The 22,269-nt window shown below is 41.4% G+C and overlaps 1 protein-coding gene across 3 annotated transcripts in view; it reads right to left on the bottom strand.

Annotated features, from left to right (window-relative positions):
- MAD1L1 (mitotic arrest deficient 1 like 1) overlaps positions 1–22,269 on the bottom strand; it is a 554,397-nt gene that overhangs the window by 481,173 nt on the left and 50,955 nt on the right. For all 3 annotated transcript variants that reach the window (XM_077827951.1, XM_077827953.1, XM_077827952.1), the window contains exon 10: positions 18,705–18,791. In XM_077827951.1, coding sequence (XP_077684077.1) covers positions 18,705–18,791 — 87 coding nt within the window. The remainder of the gene's footprint in view (positions 1–18,704; positions 18,792–22,269) is intronic.

Below are 22,269 nucleotides of genomic sequence, written 5' to 3'. Positions count from 1 at the left end.
CCCTGTCCTCCTCAAACTAAAGTTGCCACAGTATTGGATCTCATGAGTGGGAGAGGGAGGAAATATCTTGAAAGCACCAATACACCCATCAGGATCCTTACAATTCCTAATCAAAGACCCTAGAAATAGAGCCTAATTCACACATTCAGCTATTATGGTGCAATTTCCTTGCTCGTCTTCTCCTTACACCAGACTTTCTCCAACTAACTCTTGCTTAATTCAACAGATGCCTTAAGAGTGCCTCATTCTTTGATTTCAGAGTACCAGCCGTGTTAGTCTGTATTCGCAAAAAGAAAAGGAGTACTTGTGGCACCTTAAAGACTAACACATTTATTTGAGCATAAGCTTTCGTGAGCTACAGCTCACTTCATCGGATGCATTCAGTGCTTTGATGGAAGTTGTTTTACAGCTGTAGTGAAAGGCCACATCCGAGCACTCCCCAGGAAGAGCTCTCTGAGACAGGCATATGCACATCAAGATATTCTCCAGTCTTTAGTTTTTTTCCTTCCATTTGTAATATTTTTATCTAATTGGCTCCAGAATTTATAATCCTAGAGACAGCATTCTGGCTGTGCTAGGCAAAAAAAAGTGGGGGAGGGGAGAAAACAGCTGCAAAGGCTGAAGGCACCATCTTCTGTTAAGAGCATGTTACTGCAATAGAACAGTTAAATTCCAGCTGCTGTTCTTTCCACCACCAACATGGTAAGTAAGGCATGAGACATCTTCAGGCCAATCTTCCTGCTTAGAAGTATCATGAGTCACTTGACAAGTTTTATGCAGATTCATGAAAAACAGAGTTTAAATTTGAAGCGTAACTAAAACAACTAGACTTGAAAAGGCCTAGATTAAGCAGAGAGTGGAAAAATGCAATTAAAGCAAAAAACATTGTATTTAACAATCAGCACTCCACAATAAAAAGGTTTGTCAGGCACCAGTTTAGTTTACACATGTTCAGATCTGTCAGCATTTCCATGATAAATCCCAATTTTCAGCCATTGTTGATCAAACTGAACTGAAACTTGGTATGCAAGTTTTCAGCCCAGATGCTCAAATAAATTATGCACACCAATTTAGTCATTTAAGTTTCAGAGCAGCAAAAATGCAGCTTTTTTGGATTTTTTGCAATTTATGACAATTTAGTTTTTTGCCATAAACAGCTAAAAACTAGGCAGCATACTTTTTTTTTAAATGAAACTTCTCAGGCAATAAGAAGTCTTTTGTACAGACTGGTAAACTGTGGCATTAGGGAAACATTTACAATTGACTAAAAATACCATTGCACATCATCTATGTTTTACCATATTTGCTCCACACTATACATTGCACTATGGTCTCCAAATACCATATACAAGTGTATATAATGAGGCATACTATTTCAAGCATTCCTAATATCAGGCTGCAAGTCTGACAATAGAATCTCAAATATACGGACACCAGAGTTACAAACACCCTGTGAAACCAGAAGTCATCAAACAGGCAGCAGAGACAAAAAAATAATTAAAAAAAAGCCACAGAATATACTGTACTACCTCAGGACTTTAGCCCTGGGGCTCATGGCTTCAGCGGGGGGTGGTGCAAGCATAAAGCCAAGCCAGACGCTGTGCAGTCTCTCAACTGTCCCACTTCAGAATCTCTTGGCTGCTCAAGAAAGCTGAAACAAACTTAGCCCAATACAAATAATCAAAGAGTTACACAATCTAGTTGCCACAGTTCAAGTGTGCTGCCTCGAACACTTAAGGAAAAGGAGTTTGAGAATTATAGCTACAACTCTAATCTTAATTTACTCAGTTATATAAGTCACTGAAGCTATTTTTGAATTAAGTTATTTAATTTACTTTAAAAAAAAAAAAGTTAAGTAGTGAGGTCCAGACTAGATAAGAAGCAGAGGAGTAGAGATTTTATTTCTTTTAATTTCACAATCACTAATGAATTTATCATCACAGCATCACTGTGAGATATGGGGATATTACTTCCCTTATATATGAGGAACTGAGGCACAGTGTAGATTGAGTGACCTGCTCAAGGGTGAACAGAAGTTTGGCTTAGCCAGACTTGGATCCCACTGCCCTATCTGCAGGTCCATTCTTCCAAACCTAACTTTCAAGTACTAACCAAACCTAAGGGCCTCTTCATTTGCAGTTCACATAAAACTCCCCAGAATTTACTTTGCAACTTTGCTGGAGAAATAAGAGAACCCCTTCAGCAGTTTGAAAGTTAAGTCACTGCAATTCCAGAGCTCTAGACAAACCTTGGCGACAGGCTGAAATCAAGACTTTACATTTTAGTGCCGTTTCAGAGCCAAATTTTTTTGTGCTGTTACCTGCTGTGTAGCAAGGGATTGTAATTTCTCCTTTTGTATTCACGCATCAAAGATGATTTGGACATGGGACATTCTTCCTCTCCCTGACCAGCTCAGAGTTAATCATTAAGTTGATCAGCACACATAGCTATTCAAAAACAATGGTAATGACCAAGATGGGGTAATAAGAAATGGATAAAAGGAAGAGAGGTAATTTAAAGGAGGAGGATTTCACTCTAAATATGATTTCTAGTTTCTAGGAACTCCAGAACAATTTTAACAGTGTATTTCATCTAGGGCCTAGTGAATGTTATTTTCACGAAGACAAGGGATTTTGAGGCTAAAATTCATCTTCTCCAACCCATCCTAATCCAAGTCTCCAATATTGCAACCAGTGTAGGTAAGCCAGGCAAGGCGGATTAGTTTATCTTTTGTTTTGCTTGTGAATTATCCCTGTGCTAAGAGGGAAGTTTATTCCTGTTTTCTGTAACTGTAAGGTTTTACCCAAAGGGGAATCCTCTGTGTTTTGAATCTGTAAAGTATTTTCCATCCTGATTTTACAGAGATAATTTTTACCTTTCTTTTTTTTTTTAATAAAATCTTTCTTTTAAGAACCTGATTGATTTTTCCATTGTTCCAAGACCCAGAGGTTTGGGTCTTTGATCATTTTGTAACCAATTGGTTAGGATATTATTCTCAAGCCTCCCCAGGAAAGGGGGTGTAAGGCTTGGGGGGATTGCTGGGGGAAGAGAAATTCCAAGTGGTCCTTTCCCCTAGTTCTTTGTTAAATCACTTGGTGGTGGCAGCATAGCTCAGTCCAAGGACAAAGAGATTTGTGCCTTGGGGAAGTTTTTAACCTAAGCTAGTAGAAATAAGCTTAGGGGGTCTTTCATGCGGGTCCCCACATTTGTATCCTAGAGTTCAGAGTGGGCAGGGAACATAAGGGAATTGTTGCCCTATCCCCACTTCCCTGTGGCTGGCACAACGCAAGACACTGTTGGAATCAGGTATAGTCCCTTTTATTATTTAATATTTATATGACAGTAACATCCAGAGGACACCCGGTTGTAATAATTGGGCCTACAAATATAATGTGAGCTCAATTGTGAAAAGTGAGTGAAAGTTCATAAAATGTCACAATAACTTACAACAACAAGCATTGATGGGAAAAGGTGCAAAAGGACAGAGACTGAATTAGTCCAAACAAAAATGCCTACTTATATAACTCAAGAACAGTGTTTATTTCATATCTACTAAACAAGAGAAGCCTGAGACCAGAAATTAATGGACCAAAGTTGGTTAACAAAATAATGAGTTTGGCTTTCGGGGCTCTTAAAATAAATAAATAAAAAAAGACAGGGAGAGGACAGATGGATGAATGTGAATGCAGGCTGACAAAAATGAGAGACGGGTAAGGTACATACTTTACTGTCACGTCCGCCACCTCCACCATCTTCTGAGACCATGGGATGCACTATACCACCATTGCACCTTCACTGTCCTGTTTCTGAGAGATATCCTGACCAGACCAGGCCAAAGAAATGGAAACTCAAATGACACCACCACCACCTCCACCCGTTCTGGCTGAATCCCAAACACCATCTGGTTTAAGAGACTACCACTCTCCCCCTGCACCCGCCCTCACCTCCCATCTTGTGTGTCCTTTTCCTTGCATATCTTATTCTCTTTCCTCTCTCTCTCTCCTTTTGCCATCTGTTTAAAAAGACAGGTTTCAGAGTAGCAGCCATGTTAGTCTGTATTCGCAAAAAGAAAAGGAGTACTTGTGGCACCTTAGAGACTAACCAATTTATTTGAGCATAAGCTTTCGTGAGCTACAGCTGCATCCGATGAAGTGAGCTGTAGCTAACGAAAGCTTATGCTCAAATAAATTGGTTAGTCTCTAAGGTGCCACAAGTACTCCTTTTCTGTTTAAAAAGAGTCTGGCTTAGCAGGCCAAGGCTTTATATTTTACAACACTGCTGTGAGCCTGTGACCAAAGAGGCAGCTAAAAGCAACACGCTACACACTAGATGCTGGTACAAGTTTGCCAGGTTTCGGAGTGGCTGATAAGACAACATGCCAAACCTCTGTTTCTGCAGGTGTGTAGTTGCAAGTGAGAGTCAACACTGGAGACAGAAGCTGCATTTTTTATTTTTGCTGTTCCCCTCTCTCTTCTGATGTGTTTTTATCTTTCTTCGTCTTCTAGGACACGGGATCGGACTTTAACAGCAACAATTCTGTCCTTCGTAACTTTTTTCCTCTTTTCCCCAAAAAGAATAGTTACCACCATCTATGAGACTTCGAACATGGGATTTTTTTTCTTCTAAAAGCTCTCTACAGCTCAAAGGAAAAGGAACAAGAGCTGTTAAAATGAAAGCCTTATTTAATACTTTACATTTCAAATGATTTAACTGTTTTTCCTCTTTTCTGTATCTTTAATGGAAGGTTAAAAGATTCATAGATTAAGGCCAGAAGGAAACTGTAGGCTGATCGCGTACATCGCACAGGCCACAGAACATCCCCAAAATAATTCCTAGAGCAGATCTTCTAGAAAAACGTTTGATCTTGATTTAAAAATTGTCAGTGATGGAAAATCCTCCATGACCGCTGGTAAATTGTTCCAGTGGTTTATTACTCTCACCATTAAAAACGTACATCTTATTTTCCAGTCTGAATTTTTCTAGCTTCAACTTCCAGCCCTCAGATCACATTATACCTTTCTCTGCTAAACTGAAAAGCTTATTATTAAATATTTGTTCCAATGTAGGTTCTTACAAAGTATAATCAAGTCACCCCTTAACCTTCTCTTTAAACTCAATAGGTTGAGCTCCTCGAGTTTATCACTATAAAGCATGTTTTCTAATCCTTTAATCATTCTCATCGCTCTTCTCCAAACCCTTTCCAATTTATCAACATCCTTGAATTGTGAGCTCCAGAACTGGACACAGTATTCCAGCAGTGGTCACACGAGTGTCAAATACAGAGTTAAAATAACCTCTTTATTCCTACTTGGATTTAACCTGAGATGCCCATTTTTGCATCCCAAGATCGTATTAGCTCTTTTGGCCACAGTGGCACACGAAGCTCTTGTTCAGCTGATTATCCACCATGACTCCCAAATCTTTTTCAGAATCACTGCTTCCCAGGATAGACTCCACCATCGTTTAAGTATGGCCTCCATTCTTTGTTCCTATTTGTATACATTTATCCATATTAAAACACATATTGCTTACACCCCATTTACCAAGCAACCTAGATTGCTGATTCAGTGACCAGTCCTCTTCATTATTTACCACTCCTGCAATTTGTGCATCATCTGCAAACTTTATCAGTGATGGTTTTATGTTTTCTTCCAGGTCATTGATAAAAATGTTAAATGACACAGGGCCAAAATCCAATCCCTGCAGGACCTCCCTGGAAACTAGAGCGCTTAATGGTGTGTTTGCCACTTTAAGCAGGCTAAGGTCTCTGTATACCAAACCCCAACCCCTGCTTGACACTGTTTAACGTTGGACAGTGACCGAGTTATGTTAACACCTTTGGCCCATATATTCCATCTAAATTAATACAACAGTGGCCACACTCAGATATCCTAGCACCATCTCCTCAGGGCATGATCCTCTATGTCTTCATGTGCTTATACAGTGCCTAGCACAATGGGGCCCCAATCATGACTGGGGTGGGGGAGAAGTGGTTGTATTAATTTTGATGGAATATATGGTCCCTAACAGCCAAAGATGTTAACATGACCCTGAAATTCCCTAACATTAAGCAGTTTTTAACAAAGTTCGGAGTTTGGTATATAGTAATGTTGCAAAATACACAGTCCTGGTTAGCTAAGACAGATGCTTTTCAGACAGAGGGAAAAAAAGGAGAGAAACTGGAAAGAGAAGAAATAAGGTAGAGAAGGGAAAGAGACAGCAGAGGAGCAAAGTCTCCAGACTAAGTGGTGTTTGGGATTCAGCTGGAGTCAGTAGAGATGGTGAGGTCTTCTGAGTCCCTCTTTCAGGCCCAGTCTGGTCAGGACATCTCTCAGGATGAAGTAGTCCCGGGATCCTAGGAAACAGTGAGTGTGGCAGGCATGATGGTGAAGCTCGCTGCAGTAGCCATAGCCAATTTTTCTCCCCAAAGTCTCATTTTCAAAGGACCCCAAAAGGAAGCGATGGGGGGAATAGCCCATCCCCTCATTATTTTGTCCACCAATTAGACCTAATTTCCAACACACCAATTTTGGTTCATTGATTTGCAGTCTCACACAGTTCTTGTTAACAAGACGTGATCTTAACACAGTCCTTGAATGATATCAGTAGGCCTTTTGGTTTGGACTAATTCAGTCTGTCTCCCTTTCATACCTCTTCCCCATCAACATGTGTCATTATAAGTTACTGTGACATTTTATGAATTTTCACTCTCTTCTTACAGTTAAACTCATCATTAGGGTAAATTTATCACACCGCCCCAGTTGTTTTCCTTAGGATTTCTGAACATTCTTTTCACCAAGCTCAAGGGGGGAAGAAAAGGGGGGGTGGAAAACAATGAAGATGAGTATGATGAGCCATGATCTGGGGCTGATGTCTATGATTCTAGGACAAAGGAAACCCAATGAGGTGGAAGGAGATCAGTGCCTTTATACTGGCCTTAACAGTTCTTTTTTGCCTCCTTGCTTTCCAATAGGGACCAGTGTAGGACAAGGGGGAAATGAAAAATGAACAACAATTTATTATTTCTACAGCACGATCGTTAAGCGTGGCACTTTAGAGACAAATACCATGACAGAACCCTGCCCCGTAGAGCTGACAATCTGAATGTGTTTGCTGAGAGAACAGTAGGCTGGTCGTTTCTTAAAGAGACAAGTATTTTCAGGCCTGCAGTGGCTATTTTGTGCATATTTTTTAAAAACAGGTGGGTTTATGAAAAACTTAATATAAACTGGAGTCTTTTTATAACTATACATGCAGAACATGCTGGAAAGTATTTAATACTGCCCTGAAGTGCTGTGAACATAATACATTAGTCTAGTATTATATAAATGTGCATCCACACACAAACCACACCAAAGTGTGTGCCCTTTATATATAAACCGGGGGGGGCGGGGGGGGAAGAGGAAGAGAGACTGTCCTTGTCATATGGACTCTAGGACACATCAACCGCTTCTCCTGATAGCAAAATAACTTACAGAAACTATCAAAAAGCCAGCACTTTTTCCTCCTTTAAATAAAGGACCTTTCCTTGTAATTAAACATCTGTCCAAGCCTAAAGAAGATTAGGGGAGAAAGTATGACAGGCTCCATTTATATTCAAGACGGAAGTTCTCTGGGACATCCAAGGAAGTGAGGAAAACAGACAGTGGATGATGGTTTATGACATGGATCTGACTTAATACTTGAGGAGATGGACAGCTCCCAGCTTGTTACAATTCACTCACTGTTGTTTAAAAAGAATCCCTGCTGCCTTACTCAAAAACATTTCCTGTGGAATTTGCAGCCTCCCTACCCCTTGCTTTCGTTGAAGTGGTTGGTTTGTTTAAGATATACATACACAAAACCAGAGAGAGCAGGTTCTTTGAGAGAGTAGATCAGTAAATCACACACATTTGATTTACACAAATGGAGCCTGTGAAGGACATGAAGAAATGTGATGCTAGTGCACCAACAGAGCAGAAGTCTTCTGAGCACTCTGGGAAGGAAAACGTTTAATCAGCCATATTTTCAGAATCATCTTCCTCACAGGAAGCTGCATGTTCAAGCAGGAAGGGTCCTTTCCTCAGGCCCCTAAAAGGAACTTTCCATTTAAAATAGATTTCTTGAAATAAAGTCACTATTTGATATGTACTTTAGGAGGAAGAACAGGAAATAGATGAAACAAAGATGTCCTACTCTTCCACGTAAAAACTGATTCTGGTTTCTATCTGCTCAAGGTGACTGGTGGACTTCTTAGCACCTTACTTTGGTTCTTCAGACATTTTGAAGGTTCCAAGTTAAGAATGCTTCCTGATCATAAGAGCAGAGGCAATACAACACACTGTTGCTTCAGAGGTATTGTAGTCTGCATACCATGTGTATCTGGCCAAATCCTAGATCCCCAAGAATCCACTTTCACAGCATGCCTGTAAGGGTCAGAATGAAAATCCACAACAGTGAAGAGTTTATTCCAAAAATGTAAGTTGTAGTTCATGCCATCACTGCTGGACCAACGAGCAATTCACACAGAAAAGAACAGATGAGAAGAAAGACCTTCCCCAGCATTTCAGATTCTTGGATGCTTTGTCCTCACATTTGTTTTAGGAGATCTTCCACCCATAGACTTGGCTACTGGAGCAAAGACATCAGGGAAGGATGCTGAAATTAAATTTTAATCTTGGTTGCAGAGTCCATATCACGTCTCCAAAATGACAAGAGTTTGTGAAGCTTTTGTTAGACGACAGCACCTAGAATCTCCAAACGCTGAGCTAAATACATCACTATCTCTTGGAAGTCCTCACTGAAACCAGAAGGAAGATGAAGAGTTAAAGATGGCATCTTCAAGTGACAAAAATGTTGAAAAGGGAATCCTGTTCCTCTTCTGAATCAAAGATCTGTCTTAAGTAGACAAGCTCAGATGAACTTGAAGAATCTGATGACTTCTCAACTCCAGATTTAGGATGCCTATGGGCTAAATAATATAGCAATTCTTCCTTCTAATGTTCCTTCCTTTTCAAAGGACGCGCTAAAGAGCAGTCTTAAGGAGGTTTCAAATAAAGCCATATGAGTTTAATGGGCTGTAACAACGACCCTGGCAGCATTTCTGTTCCTGGCGTTGCTGGGAACTTCCAGGAAAAGAGATGGAAGAACCAACACAATGGTAAGCATGAGCCAAGAAGAAAAATCCATCCTGTGAAGAGTCTGGCCTTCACCTGGAAAAGGAGTGAGACACAGACCTAAGGCTCTAGCCATGCTTAAAAAATTCTGGACATATATGGCAGGAGTCTCACATCTGAACACTTTCAGACAGACACACTAGTCTTGACTGAACTAATCCAAGGGACCATGGTGTTTGTAACCAGGCCAAAGGCAAAATGGAAAATACACAGCTTGTGAAGATTTAGCTATATACATTGCTAAATGCTGTAAGGGATAGTTTCCAGATAAGGAATGGACTTTATCAAGGTTTGTGGAGCTGGCTCTTGTAAACAGAATATATTAGGAAAACAGCTCTCACAAACAGAATTATTAACCATGAATGTAAACTGCGTTTTGCTAACTAATAGAAAATAGATGCATTCAGCTGACAAGCAAAATGTATTAATCAAACAATGGAATTTGTTTGTTGTAGCTATAAGTGTGATTAAAAATGAGAAGTTATGTAATCAGTATACAAAAGTAGCCAATGGTGAATAAGATTTAGAATGCTGAATTATATAAAACTCTAAAACTGTACTACAGTTAGGTGCTGTAACCTCTGGATGATGAGTGCTCTGTATGTAGCATGAGAATACAACCAGAGTTGAGAAATGCACTTAACCCACTAGTCTTTCGGTAGTCTGCAAATATGTATGACACCAGATAAGAGAAATTCTGGAAGGTTTACAGTGTTAGCCAATATTATATATAGCACATATGTTTTTGTGTAACTACTAATTTTATTCATGTTCAGCTTTTCACCAAATGCTTTTTTACTTAGGTTAAGCTGTTTAATGAAGGAAAGATGTAAAGTACTGTAATTTCAGTTTTAGGTACAGACACAGAACAAGGACAAGACAAAATTTGGTTGACGTTTGTTGACCTGCACCACGCTATAACTTGTGAAGTAGGTCTCTAAGGTTTTGCTGACTTCTGGAACAGTCAAAACAAGATAATCAACTGGTTACAAACTTTGTCATGTTTACTGAAGGTCTATGCAAGCCTAGTAAAGAATCTTGAAAAACATGTCGAAGATAATAAGAATTAATGCTCAGAAATGGTGAAAACCCTCAACCCTAGTATATACAGAGGTAGAGTGCAGCTCAGATTCTGAGTCAGCTGGCCAGCTGTACTATCATCTCCCGAGAAGTGGTAACATATTGATGTTCCTTTCTGTGCCATGCTGTTCTAATCTTTGACTAATAAACTAGAATTCATAAAGTTGAGTAAGCCTAGCTATTTGTCACCTCTTGTTATTGAACTGAATCCAACCATAACATTAGGTTTCTGCAGTCGGTGGCTCAGTTTCTTGGGCTACTGGCCTGTTTTCTCAGCCCAGTAAGGATTAAACACCATGCCTGGAGAGTCTGTTCCCCTGGCATCTATCCCGGTAAAAGCCATGGCACCAGAGAACTCCTGGACCAGTGGAGAGTTTGGGACTGAGAGGCAAAGCAGGCCTGAGGCCGCCTGGTATGCTGCCAGCATAGAGACGGTTAGTGCTGGTGCCGATGTCATCAGTACTGGACTCAACAGATGCCCCATGGCCAGAACTGGAGTCAACACTATGGGCTCTTGCTGGTCTCGTCACAGTACCAGGGACTAATTGGACAGGCCTGCTCCATCCCATGTGCCGGAGGGAGTACAATGCCGGACAACACTTCTCTGAGAAGATGAGGAGGAGTCTCCCTGAGCCCTGGAATGTACCAACTTGTTTTATGGGACCTTTTTCTCACCGCATCAGGAGGAGGAACGACCCCTCTTCATCTTCAGGGAAACATCAGAACCTGAGTATGGAGTGGGTTCACTTGCCAGATCTGAAGGCGACTGTTGATCACAAGAGGGCCTCAGTGCTAAAACAGGCCTCATAGCCTGCTCTAGAAGGTGCTGCTTTATTCCCAAGTCTCTTGCCACCTGAGTCTTCTTTCTGAATGACTTGCAGATGGGGCACTACTCTTTAATGTATCCCTTGCCAAGACACAGCAAGTATCTCATGTGAGGGTTACTGTTGGGCACAGCACCCTTATATGATGGACAATGCTTGAACCCTGGTGAGGGTATCACACAGAGCAGCAAACTAACACTGAACTAAACCTAAGATACTACTTCTACTACTACAAACAAGGAAAATTGAGACCAAAAGTGTGAGGTGAAGACACCACACCGACTCTATCCATGCGCAATGAGAAAGAACTGAAGGGGTCGAATTGGTGCCGCCCTTATATGGCCAGGGGAAGGGCTAGGGCTGCAGGCCATGAGCACTGCCCTTCCAGGTACTGCTAGGCAAAGTTGTCCTGCTCCGGTGAGCTGGGTGTGCGCACACCTACATGGAATACACAACTGCTTCTACTCAAAGAAGAACATTTGATGCATTTGTCAGTGTTCACATACCTCTTTCCCAGTGAACCATTCTCAGACCACAAAGCACTTCATGAGTCTCTTGTAGTAAAAATATGCAGAAATAATTTCCCAAGAAGTAGGTCTGACATCAGGAGGACAGTAGGTAAAACTCCTATTTAAAAGATCCAAACAATAGAAGGATAGACCTCGTAATGGAAGGCTTCTCTAAACTCACTACCAGCATGTCTACCTGAAACCTTCAGTTCCAGGAAAAGAGGAGACCAAGGCAAACCTGCAGCAAAATATTTGAAGTCTGTGGCTTAAGACCTGCCAATGACCAGGTCTATTCAAAGAGGACAGTGAGTCTGCAAATCTTTATGCTCAGAGCTTTCAAGTACTGAGCTTTTCTCCAAAGCAACTCATCTCCTTAGCTACTTGGGCTACCTTCTTTTCTAGCACTTTCTTTTTATCAAGGTTGCAGCAACACATGCCCTGACACTTGTTTATAAACACACAAGATTGCTGCGCAACATATGAAGAGGAGATTTATTGGCATTTCTCTGACACTCATCACCATAGCATGTGAGCAACCAATTGAGTTTATAAAAATATGGTTGGGGACAAGCAGAGTAGAAAAAGTTTAATGGTTGGCTGAACTCACTAAGAAGAGTAAGGTACAAGCAGCAGGAAGTATTAAGTCTAAGATCTTTCTCTCTCCATCTCCTGGAGATGACATGCGTGGGAACTCATCACAGCACATGCTTACGGCGGAAGCCAGCCATGACTGACATGTTTCTAGAACATTAATTTTGTACTCAGAAGGAGCGAAAGAAAAGAGAAGGAGCTAATCACAGTAGCTAAATGGGCCTAGTAATTAAACTTGTTTCTTTCATTATCTACACAGTGCTCCTCCTAAGTAAGGCCAATTTCTCATAGGCTACATCTCATCAAGCTATCCAAGTGATCCCAAAGCAGTCTTCATTATCCTCTGTTCCTCTAAGCCTTTGGATTGTTATCTTTATTCTACAGTTACCCAGGCTCCACAATACCTCCTGCTGCTGCCGCCTAAAGTATAATTTACTCTATTTACACAACTCACAGCAACACGCTCCAAAACAGCAGTGAGATTCCATCATGCGCTATTAATGGCACTTTCTGCTACATTAATCAGCAGTGCTGAAGTAGTTTTTTTGCTGCAGTTAATGTGCCCAGTGGAAGAGTGGCAGCGACCCTCTCCTCCTCCTCACCAGCACTATAGGAGGAATTTTCCTCTCCTACCTAGCAAATGTTAGCAACCTCCGAGAGACTCCATACAATTCAGACACAAGCAAAAAACCAACCCACAGTCAAAAGAAATTGACTTAAATTTACAGATCAGGAAATTCTGGCCTATGGTTGTGTCTCAAGTGCCCCAGTTTGCTTAGGTAGTGTCATATATATGATTTGCATCATCACCTATTCTCTACAGTTCCCTGAAATACTGACATACAAGTAACACTAAGCACTGGCTGTGCCTACACTCCCAACAGCCAGAAAAATCAACGCTAAGCCAGAGCTGTAATGTTACGATAATGTAACCTTTTATGGTACAATGGCCTTTTATTATTTTTTTAATAATGGAAACACTGGCACCACAGGAGCACTATACAACTAGAGGGATAGAAATTCAAGGGAAGTGTTAAGTGAAATTGGTTTTGTCTGTTCATTCCTCACAGATGCAATATGCTGTTGTGTACACATTTTACCCATGTCTTCTCCCCTCCTCTCCAGACTCCTCTTTCTAGATCTCCCAGGACAAACTGAACAAAAACAGACTCCACAGAGAGCTAAATCTGCTCTCCAGTTCTGCAGGAAAGATGTGATTGTGTGTCGCAAATTACCCCCGTTCCATCATTTCCATGCCTGGTTTGTTTTCTGAAGCCCAGTCCTGCTCATACTCAACTACATTAGCAATCAGATCTTCTCCATTAAGGAAACTGGGGGCTGTTTGTTAGACTGCAGGATGAATAACAGATTGAAAAAATGTCTACAATAATCAGAATACAGGAAATGTGGGAGGAGGTTCCCCCAATCAAAATAAAATACCAGTAAAAATTGTACTATGAGGATCAGGAAAATGATACCAGTATTGCAAAAGCTCACACAAGCCATTCCATAAAACTCAACCACCACTAACAGCACCTTCACCAAACATATCCAGACCTAATGAATATGCAGTAAAAATCGTTTGGAGAGTACTGCCATCCTGGAAGTGGGATGTTGCTGATCAGTTAATTATTAAAGCCCTTTCTTACACCACTGATACTAAAGAGCAAAAGAGACACACTAATGAGGAATAAGTCCACGAGCAGGTAATATCACTAACCTCACCTTACACTTAACCCTCTTCTGTCAGCCATCAGGTCTCTCACCATAACAATATGGAAATTGGGCTTATAAGTGACTTCCTGCTACACTACCCAAAAAGAGATTAAAATGCTGACTCCTGGTCATGATTTTCCTAAGTAAGCCATCATCTTTGAAAACTCGTGGCGAACGGGGGAAGTCCCGGATGACTGTAGTGCCAATCTTTAAAAAAGGGAAGGAGGAGGATCCTGGGAACTACAGGCCAGTGAGCCTCACTTCAGTCCCCGGAAAAATCATGGAGCAGGTCCTCAAAGAATCAATCCTGAAGCGCTTACATGAGAGGAAAGTGATCAGGAACAGTCTGCATGGATTCACCAAGGGAAGATCATGCCTGACTAATCTAATCGCCTTCTATGATGAGATTACTGGTTCTGTGGATGAAGAGAAAGCAGTGGATGTATTGTATCTTGACTTTAGCAAAGCTTTTGACACTGTCTCCCACATTATTCTTGTCAGCAAGTTAAAGAAGTACGGGCTGGATGAATGCACTATAAGGTGGGTAGAAAGTTGGCTAGATTGTCGGGCTCAACGGGTAGTGATCAATGGCTCCATGTCTAGTTGGCAGCCGGTGTCAAGTGGAGTGCCCCAGGGGTCGGTCCTGGGGCCGGTTTTGTTCAATATCTTCATAAATGATCTGGAGGATGGTGTGGATTGCACTCTCAGCAAATTTGCGGATGATACTAAACTGGGAGGAGTGGTAGATACGCTGGAGGGCAGGGATAGGATACAGAGGGACCTAGACAAATTGGAGGATTGGGCCAAAAGAAATCTGATGAGGTTCAAGAAGGATAAGTGCAGGGTCCTGCACTTAGGATGGAAGAACCCAATGCACAGCTACAGACTAGGGACCGAATGGCTAGGCAGCAGTTCTGCGGAAAAGGACCTAGGGGTGACAGTGGACGAGAAGCTGGATATGAGTCAGCAGTGTGCCCTTGTTGCCAAGAAGGCCAATGGCATTTTGGGATGTATAAGTAGGGGCATAGCGAGCAGATCGAGGGACGTGATCGTCCCCTTCTATTCGACATTGGTGAGGCCTCATCTGGAGTACTGTGTCCAGTTTTGGGCCCCACACTACAAGAAGGATGTGGATAAATTGGAAAGAGTCCAGCGAAGGGCAACAAAAATGATTAGGGGTCTGGAACACCTGACTTATAAGGAGAGGCTGAGGGAACTGGGATTGTTTAGTCTGCAGAAGAGAAGAATGAGGGGGGGATTTGATAGCTGCTTTCAACTACCTGAGAGGTGGCTCCAGAGAGGATGGTTCTAGACTATTCTCAGTGGTGGAAGAGGACAGGACAAGGAGTAATGGTCTCAAGTTGCAGTGGGGGAGGTTTAGGTTGGATATTAGGAAAAACTTTTTCACTAGGAGGGTGGTGAAACACTGGAATGCGTTGCCTAGGGAGGTGGTGGAATCTCCTTCCTTAGAAGTTTTTAAGGTCAGGCTTGACAAAAGCCCTGGCTGGGATGATTTAATTGGGGACGGGTCCTGCTTTTGAGCAGGGGGTTGGACTAGATGACCTCCTGAGCTCCCTTCCAACCCTGATATTCTATGATTCTAAGTATCCAGGTAGTAGAGATTCTAAAATCATTCTCTTAGCAACTATTGAGAAAACTCATCAAAGCTCTTTGGAGCAGGGACCCTGCCTTCCTTTATGTTTTCGCAGTGCATAGGCCCATACATATGCAGGTAACACATCTGTCAGCAGGCTCAACCCTATGACCTTCAGTACCAAAAGCCCAAGACCCTACCACTAAACCTAAAAGGAGAATTACTTTAGTAGTAGTATGCATCCGATGAAGTGAGCTGTAGCTCATGAAAGCTTATGCTCTAATAAATTTTTAGTCTCTAAGGTGCCACAAGTACTCCTTTTCTTTTTTACTTTAGTTGTGAGATAGTAGAAGGCTGTATAATTGTTGGGACCAACCACTAGAGGGAGTCATGATCACACACACTAGGCCATTGTATTACAGAGGCTCATTTTGGACACTACAGGAAACAAATAAAAGAATAGATAAATCAGCTGATGCTGGATATGGTTCAAGGAAAAAAGAAAAATCATATTTACTTTCTTTAAAAGCACTTTACTGTCAGAGACTCAAGATTCTCTCCTGGGAACTTTCAAATAATCTGTAATGGAAGATTTTAGAATGTACCTGATTGCCTATACTTTAAGACAGAATAAAATATTAGACAGAAGAAAGGAGAACTTGTCAGTTTTAGAAACTGAACTCACAGGATTGCGTCTTAGAAGATTTTAAAAGTTTTAATATGAGCCAGTTTTTACTGCCTGTTTCATTTGAAGGCGCCTTTGAAAATCAAAAAGTAATTTTGATCATGTTTTTGTTTTTAAGTTAAATTGATCCAGTTGTGACCAGCATGAACAGGCACTTCCAACGGGCTGTTTTCTCAACAAAAAGATTCCTCCTGGCAATTAATAAATTCATTAACAAAATCATTTTTTCTGGCAGGCGGTGAGCAGCAGCCTCCAAAATCAATAACTGTTAAACATTACCACCACCACTTTTATTTTTTATTTTGGTCATTTGTTTTTGTTTTTTAAAAGATATCAAACTGGTTTTCCCCTTTAAGCCTCTTGACGACAAACCATGAACCAATTTATCTGGCTGCATCCAGGGGATTTTACCCTGGGCTAACAATTTTAACAACTAGCTAAACAGTTTCAGTAGCACTTAAAGAGTATTTATACAAAGCTTTTATTGCCCTGCTTGAATCCTGCATGTCATTAGTAAGGGAGGGCACAGACAACGATCATCCCCTGAACCAGAATCTACCAGACACTTCAGGAGGCATGTTAGTGAAAGTGGCCTGAGATTAACAGAGGATGTTTAACCACTGCTGAACTACAGAATATTTGACTGCTGTGTTTTCAACATGTTTATGCTGAAAGTGGAAATGTTGTACATTGCTGTTGCTTGGACATGTCAGCCAACACCTTGACAACGCAGAAAGCCACAAACCCAAAAAACCTTTTAGATACTTGTTGTGGTATTGCTTCTAACAAGGACAGACACGTAGATTCAAGGAAATGCCATGGCTTGGGAAACAGGAGAGAGAGTGCACATGGGTTGAGGGCGAGAGCACACTCTACAGCAGAATCACATTTCCTTCTTGCAACGAGCAGCCATGGTTAATAATATTGCCACCTATAATCATCTCAGCCTGCGAAGTAAACAGATACAGCGTGACAAACAAACTCAGTCCCCTTACGAAACACCGAAGTATAGTAACTTTAAAGGTTGTACTGCATCAAAATATACTTTTCTAATCTTGGCTGTAGCAGTAACGGTATAGTCAGCAGGTCTCTGGAGAGGGTCCAAGAACAAAGGACTCAGTCATTACTTAGTTTGTAAGCTCTTTGGGAAATGGACCATATTTTTATTCTGTGTTTGTACAGTGTCTAGATCAATCAGGTCCTGGTCCATGATTGTGGCTCCTTACAAAATAAGTCATAATCCCAACAGAAGAGTTCAATCAATTATAAGAAGTCATCGCAGGCCCACTACTGAATGAGGTATATTTCTCATAGGTTAAGTCTGCTTGGGATGCCAGGATCAAGACAACAACTTCTGCAATTCCAAAGTTAAAGCAAACTCCTTCCCTTCATGCCATATCTCCAGGAAAGGTTAAACAAAACAAAAAACATAACCTCTCCTTTTTCTGGGCGTCTGAAGCAAAATATACAATTCATACCTTTTGATGTAGATGAGCTATCCAGATAGGGAGTCAAACTGAGAGTTACTTCAAGGAACCAGATCTTAAAGTATTTCCTGCAGAAATTCCAGGATATTGGTCCTCAGGCCAACCTGGTTTGACCAGACTCGGTAACCAAAAAAAGCAGAATTGACATGTTCCCCTCAAACCAGTTCTACGTATTCAGGTGCAAGAAGCAGTGTTGGATCTTCTGGGAGCTCTACAGTTCAAACTCTGAACATTGTCACTTAGAACCTGGACTAAACCAAACTTAAATCAGAGGTCTAACAGTGATTAGCGCACAAGACAACTTGTTGCAAAATGCAGCAGATGCACTGATTATATCTCCCTCGTTCCCACACCAGTGTAAAATACCACAGTGACTATAGAGTCCAGTTATGGTGGCAGAGTCTGGATAATTTTATACCAGCTATATCATGGCAACAAATTAGCTTGCAAAAAACACTCCCAACCCCAAATTCAGCAAGAGGGCCGAAGGTGCAGTAACCCAGGCTCCTCTGAATGTCTAAGAGTAGCCTACTATCAGAATGCCACTAGCTGAAGCCAGAAATTCCAAGTCTTCTCCCATCACCTGTCAAGTCAAATTTCCAAGTCTTTGAAGTGCTCTTTTCTACTAGCCTAATCAAAGTCACACGGACCCAAGGATTTTTAATCTTCCTCTACATTCAGGGGACTAGTCTGTTTAGCTTTAATATCACTTTTAAAAGTGAAAAGGGTCGGGAAACCAGCTCACATTCCATTTGCACCCTGAAATCATTTCAGCCTCGGAAGTAAGCATGGATAAAAGTGCTCCACACATTTCTACATCTCCAATCCCCAAGACCTTTCCAAAAAATCTATGGTGTTCCTTTAAGTCACAATCACAAATGTAACCTTCACCACCAGCATAGTACAGATAATAACGATACAGAAGATTTCTGGGAGGCAGTAGGACAAAATGAAGAGCAGCAAGTACAAAAAGTATCTGGGACTGCAGCCTTTTATTTTCTCTTTACTTGTATTAAAAGTAACAAATTCCTGCAACACAACATTCTTTGTTGGCAGCACCTACCTGTTTGTGATGGTAGAGTTCTGCTCTTTCAGCACAAGCTCCCTCTGTTGCAGGGCAACAATCTGCCTTGAGAGATCATCAGGGGTCCTAAACAAAACAATAATGGAAAGAGTTAACGAACAGAGACATGCCAGTGGCTGAACAATTAAGTCCCAGGCATGACCATATAAAAATAATGACAGAAAGGCAGACAAGATTGTTGCTATAGGCTGAGGCTGCCACAGTCCATTACAACAGCTGAACTATCACAGGTTTGTATATTGTCAAGCACACACAGCCAGTTGTATTTATTCGGACTCAAGTCCCTGCTGCTCTCTAATCCGCCCCCTTCCAATGAAGAGGGCATCAGCCCCATCACACCATATCACGCCTTAAGGGTTTAAGAGACCACATTTCCTATCCTAAGCTAGTTAAGTTTCCCCGCTTGAGAAGAGCGTTTGCCAAAAAGTGCATTGCAATTATCTCTGCCCATACCAAATGCCACAGAACAGGTCCTTCCATTTAGATGGCCAATGAGCACGTATGCTATAGGAAAGTGCATACTATAAAGAGAGTCGTCTTATACCACAGTGGAAGTAGATGGTGTATACTGACTTTATACCAGAAACAGTCTCAAGACCTAGAATTTACTTGACAGTGTTGCCAAACCGATTAAACGTTCAAGATAGCCAAAGACTGCAGATTCTACTTGGTTTACTTTTTAAAACTCAAGCAAGTAAAGGAATTTCAATTCCTGACTAAAAAAAGAGACAGAAAATGAATCTTTGAGCCTGCACAGAGGTTTTGATACACTGAGCAGCACTGCCCTCTGCTGGATGGAACACGTCAGGCTAGTTCACATACCTGAGCTTGAAGAGAAGAGAGACAATTTTTAACACGTCTAGTAAGCATTTGTTTTTGGAGTTAAAGGCTTTGCACCTATTTCCAGTGCTGCATGCTGAAGAGTCACAGGGTAACAGATGTGAGTAAATGGTGGAGAGCCAACTTCACTTGCTCCCATAATCTGAAGGAAAACAGATTTAATAGCAAAGACTACTTTTCCTCTAGCTTGATGGGTCATTTGCTATTCAGTTCTCTAATTTCCAATCTGCAGAAACCAGGCTTCAGCCTCTGGGACTCTGATCCAATTCACAAGAAATGCTGATTCTCTTTCCCCACTGTCTACCTAGAAAGTCCTGGGCTGGGGTGGGAATAAACAGAAAAAAGATATGACAGGGGAATTATAATTGACAAGGGGAATTTGCCTTCATACAAACCAATTATCCTCTCCTTTCCACTACCTCCTCTATCACTTAGTGGTGATTCCATAACAGTACTCACTAGACTGAGTAGACATGAACCCCTGCCATTTGACAGGGATATAATCTTTTGAAACCCTGGCTCATGTCTTGTAACTAAGGCCAGGAGATAAACAGTCTTTTACCAGAACTCCTAGGTGTCACACATATTACATGGTGCCAGAAGTAAACTGTATCTCTGGCAAAAATTGAACAAATTAAGCCATCTGAATCTCCCAGCTTGGAAGGGAATGAGGCAGAGAACCCAGGAGGGATGGGGAATAGCATCACTTCCAAGATTTAGTGGGAGCAAGGAGCAGTGCAGAGAAATCAAGAGAGACAGAAATCTTCCAGATGCACATATGTGGCAGGTTCAGAGACACTGAAGATCTAAATTCATTCCAGTGGCAGCGTAAGAGGGGAAGGGAGGGGAACCAAGAAAGATGAGCCTGTAAACCTACAGATTAAGGCTGTGTCTACTCTAGGGATTTCAGCCATCAGTGACAGGTCTCCAGTGTAAACCCCTACACTGTAGACAGGCAAAGATGCTGTAAGCCACTATTTGTACCCCTGCCTGATACTGGGATAAGTTGCGTCCATGCAAATCCCCCTAATAGCAGATTTGCCTGCCTGCAGTAGATGTTTCCACTGGCATAGTTACACTGGTGGCTATATATCCAGGATAAATCACCACTGTAATCTAAACTTGTCTATTCAAACATTTCATGAATTCATACCCTGCAAAAATGTCACCTGGGAAAGACAGTTTCGAGAAACCAGGTGCAAAGTGAGACTATTGATCATTATGGATCTTTGTATGGAAGCTAAGACATTCAAATTTAAACAATTAAAAAGATGGACCAATTAGAGTGCAAATTATTTGGTGTGTTACATGCAAAAAAATGATGTAGAAAATATAGTATGTGATCAAGTAATTATAGATTATCATAACACATACACACAAGGAAGATGAATCACATTTGTAAAGGCAACCTTCATTCTGGAATTTTCTAATTTTTGAATGCCTGCCTTTGTAATCTTAATGTTCTTTTTAATGTTAGGAGAGGCAGGGTGTGTGTGTGTGTGTGTGTGTGTGTGTGTGTGTGTGTGTGTGTGTGTGTGTGTGTGTGTGTGTGTGTGTGTGTGTGTGTGTGTGTGTGTGTGTGTGTGTGTGTGATATTGCATTTGTATTAGCAAAGTTCATTCATTCATAGATTTTAAGGCAAGAAGGGACCATTAGATCCTATCAGCTAACCTCTTGGATAACATGGGACACAGAATTTCATCCAAGTACTCCTGTCCAAGCACAAAAACTTTGTGACCTTTAGATCTTCAACACAGCTCCTGTCTCAATCTCCCCACCAGCTCATCACCCTTCTCTATTTCAGACAAGCTGCATCTCTTTCTGTGCTGCCTTGGCACCAGCAGAGGGAGCACTAAAAGACTAGGAGACTAGACCATCTCCTGGCTCTCAGTTCTGGTGCCCAGTACTAGAGCAGCCCCAACAATTAAGAGGAGCAATTATAGGGAAAATTCTGCTCAGCCCTGGGATGGAGCATGCTCTGTGAGGAAGGTGCACGCTCAGGCTGGTCAACACAGAGCTGTAAGTGGATGAAGTATTCTCAGTGCAGGCAGAATCCTCAGAGAATTTAGCTGCCAAATGCTAACAAGTCAGTGCACCATGTGTGAACTACAACACTCAGAGGCTTGCAAACTCATCCAAATGTGGGCAGATTTTCACAAGAATGGCAACAGGTAAATCCCTGACAGCAGGGTGACCGCTGCTGCCAAATTCTGAGTTGCTGCGCCAAATTACTAAAACTTCTCAGTGAATCAGTTTTAAGAATTTTTAACATGAACAAAAGTTCCCTAATTTCATTCTGAGAAATGCCTGAAATATTTTTGCTGAAACTTAAAAAAAATTCAGCTGTAGGCAGACTCCCAGCATGGAAGATATCAGTTAAAGTTTGGCAAAACTTATAAGCAACTGCAAAACAAGGTCTTTTAATGGAAAGTGGTCAGAAAATCAATGATGTTCAGAGATAGCAACTGCCAACAGATTTCCAATCAGAGGCCAAATCATCCTCCTCTGTCACAAGGTTCAGGTCAACAATCTAACCTCCAACCTCATTTTATTAATTGGCAGCTTTGGGGTTTGTGGTTATTTTTGGTTGACGTGTTTTACTAGCATTTGATTTAAAAGAAGGAGTGTGCAGATTGACAATGAAGTTAATAGAGATTACCTTCTGCCATGCAACAGGGGCATTAGCTTTCTAGAAACTAAACCA

Source organism: Eretmochelys imbricata, chromosome 10, assembly GCF_965152235.1.
Source record: "Eretmochelys imbricata isolate rEreImb1 chromosome 10, rEreImb1.hap1, whole genome shotgun sequence".
Taxonomy (NCBI): Eukaryota; Metazoa; Chordata; order Testudines; family Cheloniidae; genus Eretmochelys; species Eretmochelys imbricata.
Note: the sequence above shows the minus strand (reverse complement) of the source record. Positions and strands in the feature narration are given on the sequence as shown.